The 9,900-nt window shown below is 25.1% G+C and overlaps 1 protein-coding gene and 1 pseudogene across 1 annotated transcript; both read right to left on the bottom strand.

Moving 5' to 3' along the window:
* Window positions 1-2,939: 2,939 nt before the first annotated feature.
* On the bottom strand, window positions 2,940-8,662 carry LOC145847080 (uncharacterized). Its single transcript, XM_082953498.1, has 9 exons — window positions 8,604-8,662; window positions 8,380-8,503; window positions 7,907-8,264; window positions 7,626-7,686; window positions 7,013-7,146; window positions 5,276-5,440; window positions 4,496-4,597; window positions 4,073-4,238; window positions 2,940-3,560 (listed from the first exon to the last, which is right to left on the bottom strand). The coding sequence occupies exons 1-9, from the start codon at window positions 8,653-8,655 to the stop codon at window positions 3,439-3,441; spliced, it is 1,284 nt and encodes a 427-aa protein (XP_082809624.1). The 5' UTR covers window positions 8,656-8,662; the 3' UTR covers window positions 2,940-3,438.
* Window positions 8,663-9,008: 346 nt separating this feature from the next.
* Window positions 9,009-9,856, bottom strand: LOC145847079 (putative hydroxypyruvate isomerase pseudogene; annotated as a pseudogene).
* Window positions 9,857-9,900: the final 44 nt, after the last annotated feature.

Genomic DNA, 9,900 nt, shown 5'->3' on the forward strand with positions numbered 1-9,900 from the left:
ATACTTTCATTACCCTTATAAACTAGAAACTTATGTTTATCTTTACTACTTTTTCTTTGATTTTTTTCAAGAACATTTGTTGAGTTTTATATTTAATGTTACTTATAAAATAATACTCTAAATTTACTGAAATAAGTTAGTTTTTAAAATTTTGCTTTATGAGAAGTTTCTCATACTAAAATAAACTTTTACTATTTAATAATATTTTTAGGTTTCTTATACTTTTATAACAATTACATCTAAGTTCTCTATCAATAATTACAAAGATGTCATAAATTATATCTTATTTATTCTCCCTAACACACTAAATTGTATTTTATGTTACTAATGCACAGTAAACTAAGTTCAAATTAAATAGTATCCTGTTTTACATAACCAAAAATTGATTTTGATAGTTTAGTTTTTAATGTTTCTACAGGTCTTATCTATTTAAGACTATTAATACCCAAATAATAATTTTTATGTACTTCCATTAAAATTGCTTTATCTTTGTTTAAATTAAAAATTTTAATTTTTTTATTGAATGAAGAGCATACAACAAATTTTGTAAATTTTATGTTTAAGCTTGTTTATAACAATCCAATCTGAGATTGATGTAAACTTTTAAATAATATTGGCTCTGTCTTGTAAACACATAATTTGTTAAAATGGTATTTATGGTAGTGTGTCATCTTCAAACTTAAATTTTCTTAAACTAGTATCATTGTGCAACTCATTACAAATAATTAGTTCATTATTTAATAATAAACGTCCTAAGGCTGAAAACGTTGTGGCAGTCATAAAGTTACGTTACTATAAACTTGTACACATTTTGTTGCGTTTTTCTTAATTAGCAATGTAAAATTAAAAACAATTAATTTGCTCTTCGAGTAATTTTTTAGTATGTTTAATTTAAATATAATACATGCTATACATATGTGAAGCAAAATATCTTAGTATAACTAATTTAAATTTAACTGTTAGTTAAGCAAATTTATAAATGTTTCTAGCGTTTAGATATTCAAAACTTAACTAATCACATATGTTTCAGTAGAAGAAGGCTAGAGGAGTAGTATCATTGATTGTTACGATGCACAATTAAAATTTTACAGTTACTACCTATTTGAAAATTGAAAAAATTTATTTGATGTTTTTATCACACTATTTACAAGCTATTTTTCTATATGTCTTAAATAAGTCTCTTATTAGAATTTAAAAAAAAAGTTTTACTTGTTCAAATAAAGGTTACCACACGGTCATTAAAAGAAACCCCTACGACAGACTAAGATGCTAGTTTTTTTTTACTCAATAGTTGAGAAATTCTTGTATCAGTTCTAACAAGGGTTTCAAAACTTATCGACATACTTTGTAAGAATCGGTACTCTGACCAAATGTATTTTTAGCTGAGTATTTAAAGTGTAATAATATCTTCTATAGTTATTCTATTATAAATTTATAAGTATGTTTCAATACGTAATCAATGTGATTATTTTTTAAATATTTAAAACGCCTGTCAATTATAATAAAAGTTAGTTTTAAAACTATATAATTTTGTTTTACTATTTTTATTCTAGATAGCAACTATTTTTTACACACTAGTTTTAATTTTCGGCAAAAACAGCTAAAATCAATGAAAGTTTTGATAGTAAAAAAACGAGCTTTTATTAGTAAAAAAAACTTTTAAGGACCTTTTTATACAATATGCGTAAAAACCAAGCAAAGTTGCTATATTAGTGTATGCTGAAGGCATTACGATTACAAAACACTTTTCTAGAAAATTTCAAATCAGCTTATGTATTTTTTAAATTGAAAACCCATCTTTTAGTATCAATTTGTCTAATTTTTTCGGAACATTTTGTTTATAAACTTAACTTATTGTTTAAAATATGATAAGTTTCTAGTAGTTATAACTTTAAAAAAATTAAGGTGTTTTTTTTTTCCTTCTGAAATAAAAACCAATGATAAACTTAGACTTTGATAAAATTAATCAAAAAAAAAATTCCCACTAATCTTAAGTCACCCCTTTTTGCCAATTTATCTTTTAAACAGCCCCCTTTAGGAAACCCACCCTAGTCTAACAAAACTGCTTTTAATCCTTTATTTCAAGTTCGTAAGTATCGCAACTAAATTATTACGATTCCATAGCTTTAATATGATATAATTTCATTTAGATTTTAGATACTTTCAGTTTCAAATGAGTACAACGATCACATTTTAACCAGCTGATAACTTGTAATAACGCTTATAATTTTAATTGAAACAATTCCGTAGATTTCTCTGTATAACTTTAAACTAACTTAAGCTATTAAATATTGATTAAATTTAGTAACTTATTAAATTCAGTAGTTCAAAACTTTAACTTTTAAAAGCAGTTGGAAAAATTGTACAACTGTTATTTAAGAGTTGTATACAGGTTTGCCAAAGGTTTTTGAGAAATTTATTTCCGGTTTTTGAAAGCAAAAGTTATTGGGTCTATTTTCAGTATAAAATTAGTTTAAGGTAAAAATACTGTCTTAAGTAGTATAATAACATTGTTTAGATACTGTTAAGATACTTTAGATGTTTCTTTTTAATAAAAGTTTTAAAAATAATATGATAACAAAAACTTTTTATCAAAATGAACATATTTTGTGTCAAATCAAAACTTTATTACTTAATATGTAAAAATTGTTTAAAACCACAGGTTTTTTTCCAAAATTTCTCAAGCTTCAGGTTTTTTTAGCCTAAATTATCAAATTCCAAGTTTTTTTTATGTTTTTTGGCAAACCCTGTATATATGTCTTAGTTACAAAACCAAGTGTTACTAACAGATAATAAATCAAACTTCCATATATTTTAGTAATTATGTACAACAAGTGTAATGAATTTTAAAAGAAACAAAATATAATGCAAACATAAAATCAGCAAGTTATTCATGAAAATAATTTTTTACAATTAATATTTTTTAATGCTTAAGTGACTGCATTGTAGCGTTTAAAAGGTCAAAAAAATATTATAAAAATTGAAACTTTAAAATTAACAGGTCACTTTAAAATCAGACGTTTTTTTTAAAGGTATAATAATGTATTTTATAGAATTGTATAATTTAAGATAAAACTACTACCTAAATAGTTTTTAACTAGCTTGATGACATTATTCAAGTTTTATAGCATATAGCTGATTTAAAAAAAAAAGGTGTAAGTGAATAAAACAGTTAAAATTAAGACACTGAAATGAAGTATTGAATACTTTAAATATAATAAAAACTAAAAGCTTTTAAAAGCTTCATAAAAATTTTATAACAATAACAAATTTTCTAATTACAGATAAAACACATTTCATTGTAAAGAAATATAACCATCTAATCTTTGTTTACGAACCACTTAACTTTGTAACTTTGTTAATAGATTGAACCAAACCCTATGCAGTAACAATCCCTTTAAATGAGAAAGAAAATGTTTACTTCCGATTATTAAACTTTCATTTTTTCACTCCAGCAGATGCATAAGCCAAACTTTCCATTTCTTTCATGTGTGTTGTCAGACAACTTTTAGCAAGTTTGCTTTTCAACATTGCAGCCTGCACGTGATCTTTGGTCACACCTGTACAATCATGTGTTTAATTGGGTTATAACAACTTTTAAATATTAATTTTTCATTGGTTAAGCTAAACTTTTAGGTCTGTTAGAAAATAATTAGAATTGTCTGATTACTTTAAATGAAATGTTTTATTATGGTTTAGATTTTTAAGAAATATTTATACTCATCTTCTTAAAACTATTTTTTTAAATTTTTGCAACACTGACTTTGACCTGAAAATACTTGATGATACAGGGTGGAAACCGTTTTTGAAATGAATTTTACAATTATTAAACTTTGTTTAGTACAAACTTTGGTTGAAAAGTATCTACACTACTGTTTATTTAATAAAGTATTAAACTTTGGTATGAAAAAACTTAGCGGTTTCGGTATGAATTGCAACATTAGGTAAAAAATGAATTTTCGCTTAACCACCTATTGAAACTAGGTGAGCAACTTTTATTACTTGTGTTAAAAAAAGTAAATGAACATAAAGAGCGAGCTCTGAAAATATACTTCAACAATTTAAAACTAACCACAAGATTTATCTCCATTGGAGAAGAGGTCGATGAGATCCTTTACAGCGTGGGGGTTTCCCAACTTGGCGCACTTGTGAACGAGGTTGTACGACAAAGCAACGTCCTTTTCAACTCCTACACCTTGCTTGTAACACTTGGACAGTTCGTAGATTGCAAGCGTGTACTGTCATGTTTAGAAAAAATAAATTTATATTATAAATAGTGTCGCAGATTGAATTTACTCATACTTAAAGATAACAAAAAGGGTTAACATTTAAACTTATATAATGCATTATAGGAAGCTTATTGAAAACAATGTTCATAACAATTTTGAAGAGACATTTGATATTACTTGAGAATTGTAAGATATATTTAAGAGAAAAGTTAAAAAACTTAATAAGTAAAGTTTACTTTTTTTGTATTGATGAAGTTCAAACTTACGTTTTTTCTTGAGGCTTCTTTTAATAGTTGTACAGCTTTCCTTTCATCTTCAATACTTTTATTTGGGTTTTTTAAGATTCTTTTTGCGAGGTACAACATACTCTAAATAAAAAACTTCACTGTTATAACTGTTTCTTTTAATAAAATTCAAAATGTGTATCTAGCGATGTTACATAAAGAAAACTTTGAAGAATATTATTAGCATCACAAACAATTATTAAATCATTTTTAATTAAATTTCAGGACTCTCTTAGGGTTTCCACTATTGCAGCAAAAAATTATTTTGAAAAAAAAAATATTCTGACACAACCTGATTCAATGGGTAAGGTTAAAAATAAAAGAAATTAAAGTTTTAGAAATATACTAAAAGTCTATAAGTTAAATAAGCTTTACTTACATAAATTGATAAAAACTTCTATAAATAAAAATTTAAATGTTTTTTGAGGCCGTTTTTAAGAGATGGATTAAAAAATTGGTAATTTTTAAACTAGCCTGAGTTTAATATAAAAATAATTAACCTAAGTTTTGCACGTTAAAATTTTAACTATCGAATCAACCTAAATTTTAAGAAACTCCGTTAGAAATTCAAACTAGTTTGAAAACAGTTAACCTTAGTTTTCAAAATTTTTTATACTAGTCTGAGATAGTCAGAGTATATGGCTACCTTAGTTAATACCTATTTTCAAATCGCTAAATTTAAATGGACTTATCTATAGCATAAGTTGTTCAGAAATAAATAAAATTATTGAAACTAACTGTATGCACTAAACACAAACTTACATTTAAAACTCCTTCATTTGCGTTTTGTTCTAAGAAAAAGTCTATTTTTGCGTCTAAAATTAATTTATCGAGCCCATCTTGCTGGCAGGTCATTAGTTTTTGTACAACCATTTGTCTAGCTACTTTATGACCGGATAGTGCTGCAAATTCCAGACATTCCATAACCTAGATTAATAAAATTGTTTTTTAAAATATTTTATTACATATAAAAAACTACACAGTAAATCCTAGTTGAGTAAAATTGCTTTATAGCAATACATACTTTAAAGTAAAAAGTCAGTACAATATTTAACATAAAAATAATATAATTCTTATAGGTATGTGGACGACCTGCTAAGTAAAACTATATTTATAAAAACATTAAGGCTATTTACTTATAATTGTTTTTATTGTTTTAAAAATACAACCTAGTTATTTTCAAAGCTTGAGCTTACAGGACAAAAATTATTTAAAATCCTTGAATACTAATATAACTTTATTAACCTAAATATTACCAAACATAGTTTTTGAGTAGTACTAAAGTTTTATCTAAAGTAAACATAAAATTTAAAAGAGAGTATAAGTTTAATATTAATTGATTTGATACTTAAGAAGAGATAAACTTCGACATTAAATCATAGAGCTAACTATAATATATCATCAAGTTTATCTTATTGTTACCGAACAGAGTTACTGATACTAACTTACTAAGATATATTTCGTACATTGAGAACTTACAAAACAATATCTATACTGTCTTTGTTTTATACTAGAGTTATAAACATTTCATAGAATTGAAGTATCTTAAATTTATCTATAAAAAATTATAATAAACTTACTACAATTAATGTTTCAAGACTAAAATAGTATTGTAAAACAAAAATTAAAACTAAAATAAAAATTATACAGGGTTAAAATTGTACTTCTCTAACGGAAAAAACCTAAGCTGATTAAACCTGATTTTATAGAGAAACTAAATAAATTGCTTCTGATGCAATTTATAATAGTTTTTATTTTAGAAAAATCAAGTACATATCTGCAAATTGTGCAGGCTTACATAAAGTCTGTTTGCAATCCTAGAAAATAACTTTTTTAGTAGTGCAAAAAAAAATAAAGGCTAAAATCATGATATAAATATAATAAATGTCTCAGTAAATGCTAATTTTTTTTTATTGTGTGTTAAAGAACATTTTTTAAAATAAATTTGATAAGTGTAGTTTTAGAAATTTAAAAATAATTTCATGTTTTATAACCCAACTCAAGACTTTTCATAATTACAGAAAATCTGATTAAATTAAAGACTTTTTGATAGCTATTTGGTATTAACTTTAATTGTCAAATCAAAATAAACTTAACTATAAAATATATATATTGAAAGAATACAAAAAATATTTATTACTTCGTTAGAAATTTCTTGACTTTCTGATGTTAACAAAATTTTGAATTTTAAACTAAAATAAACTGAGGAAGTGGTCCCTGATATTTGACTCTTTACAGTACAAAACATAAACTTTTACTTATAAGCTTTTAAATAAATTACAAAAAAGGTTTTGTCTTGTAAATAAAAAAACTGATTATTTACCTAGAAAATTACAATTCAACAAAATAATTCTCATACTTGACTAATAAATTATGTTTTATTCAAAAGCTAAAATACGCCAACCTATACATTATCAAACTCGGGTGAGTAATTTTACAGCTACATCATAAAAAAATTATTTCAAAAAAATACTCTTTTAAACAACTTTTTTAACTAACATGTTCAGAGTATTTAGAGTTGCTTTTGCATATCTTATACGCTCTCCAATTGCTATTAACACAGCCAAGTTTGCCAGCTTGCAAGAAACACTGAAGTGCTTTTGTCCGATCGCCTTTTCTTGAAAACTGCATACCTTTAAGAAAATAACATAAGGCAAACAAAATATATTAAGATGTGATAGCTCGTTTTCAAAAACTGTTCCAAAGCAGGTTTAGTTTAATTTGAGTAATTATTACAATTCATTGAAAAATATTATACTAATTAAACGTATATATAAAAATTAAAAAAAAATATTTATCAAGTTCAATGGTTAGATATGTGTAGAAAACTATGATAAACAATGCAAAAATTAAGCTGGAAAATAGTTTTTGATTTAGTTTTAAACTACTTAACACTTAGGTTGTATTGTTTATTCTAATCTAAATTATATGTACTTATTATTAAAAAAAAGTGAATTAAATATTTAAGTATATATTTTTATGCGAAAATATAAAACAAAATACTTTTATTTTTTATCTTTACTTATACTTGTTGAAAATATTTGTAACAATCATTAGAAGTTTAATACTTACACAGATATTTATTAAAAGTATTTAAGATGAAAACAGCAACCTTTTTTGTATAAACTGTCAGCTTGTTTTTTGTTTGCTTCAGCTGTTGCATTTTCCATAGTCTATAAAACAATTGATTGGTATACAAAAAACTAACTCATTTATACAACTTGTATTTTGTTGTGAAATTACCAAAAGTAATGTGTGAAAAAAATATTTGTAAGTTAAAAACAACATGTTTACAAAATTTTGGTACTTAACTGATATTTCAAACAACTTTGAGTTGTTGTGTTAAAAATACAAGTATCAATTTTTGAGCATATAATATTAAGTAATATTCACCTCTTGTGATGTATTGTTGTTAAAAGTCTTTTCAATAAGATTTAACTTTTGTTTTTCACTTTTGTTATCATTTTTAAGTATAGTTTCTACGGAACAAACACTGGAACTTATACTTGAAAAAAACACATTTAAACTTGGCAATTCAAGGCAATCAACAACCGCAAGCTTTGCGTTCAATTTTGGAAAGGTTGCTCTTTGGATGTTCTTAATGCTATCTGACAGTTCAAACTTTTTCTGGGAATTTTCCTTTAGTGCAGCATTAAAAGCCAACGATCTATTCTCTAATGGTGACAAAATTGCAGACTGGCTCAAGTAGGCTGGAGTGCTCTTGTTTTTACGTAAAACAGGAACATTTAGTCTAAAAAAAAAATAAAGTTACATAAAAATCTTACTTTTAAAAACGTGCTTTTAAAAACTTTATCAAATTCTTAATTTAAAGTAGTTTAACTTTATTTCAATATAAAGAAACTAACCTTCTTTTTTGAGGTGTAAGCTCAACATTGTAATACTCACTATTCACTGTATCATCCTTCACATCAAACTTTTGTTCAATTAAATTTCCATTGTTTGTTGTTGCAGTGGTGCTCAAACGATTTACTATTTTTTTAATTAATAATAGTTCAAATTAAAAATCAACTAACTTTAAAAATTGGTTTAAAGCAACAAACTATATACTTTGATTAAAACTATAGCTCACCTCTGAGAAACAGGGGTATATTCTTGTTTAAAAAGTTCATCGTTTTATCCATTTATTCTGAATAAAAAATATGATTATTAAGAATTATAGTCACCAATTACAGCTAAGATAAGAATTAAAAGTATGATTAATACAGTTAAATGATATATGCTAATAATATGTTTAGATATGAAGAAAATTTAAGTTTAGAGCAAATTAGGTTTTTGATTTAACATTTATTTTAATTTTCTGTGTTTAAGAATATTCAACTCAAATCTTCCAACGGTCTGAACTTAGTACCTTTAAGATTTTAACAATTATCTTAGTAAGAATCATCAAATAATTTATCTAAAAACTTAAATTAAATTATTTTTGTAAAGCTAAAAAAAAATACCCAAACAATTCTAATTGTGATACTTTATTTAATTTGCTACAAATATCTTAAACACTGTAGTTTTTAGTAAAATTCTTTGACTTTAGGTGATTACATAGCTAATTATAAATTAAAAAAATACAGCACAGTAGTTCTGGCAAATAATAAACTACATAAAATTAAAATTGATGTTAATCTATTTCAAATTAAAAATTAATTAAAAATAATATTTTTGAAATTTCTTTATACAATAAATAAATAGATTTTTCCCACAAAAATATATACAGTTTTATTCTGCAAACCACTCTAAAGTTTTGTTAGTGTGAACAGATGGCTTATACTCTAGTCCGACCCAACCAGAATACTCAGATTCAGCAACACATTTCATTATATAGTTGTAACTTATTTCACCTTCAGAAAATGGCTCTTTGCGACCTGGAACTTGGCTAACTTGTACATGCCCAATTAATTTGTTTGCAGCTTTAAACTTTTGCATTAAGCCTCCTGCCATCTGGTGTTGGTGATAAAAGTCAAACAAAAGTTTTATATTTGGCAGATTTACCTCACTTAGTATCTCTATAGCTTGGTAGAAGTCATTAAGAAAATACTCAGGCACATCATACTTGTTAATAGGTTCAATAACACCTGTAATTCCACTAGTATACAATTTTTCAGATGCAATTTTTAAGTTGGAAATATAGGAGCTTCTAGCTTTTACTAAATCAATTGCCTTAACTCTACCAGCCATTAAATGTATTATTTTACAATCTAGGGCATTGGCATAACTTATAGCTAGATCAAGTTCTTTGACAAACGCATCACTGCTATCAGAATTAGCTGCGTTACCAAGATTTTTTGTGCAACCTGAGTTAATAAGTACAACTTTTAGACCTGATTTTTCCTTAGCTTCTTTGAGTTGCTGAAGATTCTCATCATATGGTAAAC

Source organism: Thalia democratica, unplaced genomic scaffold (genome assembly GCF_965202585.1).
Source record: "Thalia democratica unplaced genomic scaffold, ktThaDemo2.hap1.1 HAP1_SCAFFOLD_785, whole genome shotgun sequence".
In the NCBI taxonomy this organism is placed as follows: Eukaryota; Metazoa; Chordata; class Thaliacea; order Salpida; family Salpidae; genus Thalia; species Thalia democratica.

What these genes read in the sequence shown, in the direction of transcription:
- LOC145847080 (XM_082953498.1), bottom strand. Translation starts at nt 8,655, where the DNA reads ATGGATAAAACGATGAACTTTTTAAACAAGAATATACCCCTGTTTCTC. An exon ending in TGACAGTTTATACAAAAAAG is followed by an intron (nt 7,147 to 7,625) that starts GTTGCTGTTTTC and finishes ATTTTCTTAAAG; the next exon opens with GTATGCAGTTTTCAAGAAAA. An exon ending in ACTCTAAATACTCTGAACAT is followed by an intron (nt 5,441 to 7,012) that starts GTTAGTTAAAAA and finishes TTATTAATCTAG; the next exon opens with GTTATGGAATGTCTGGAATT.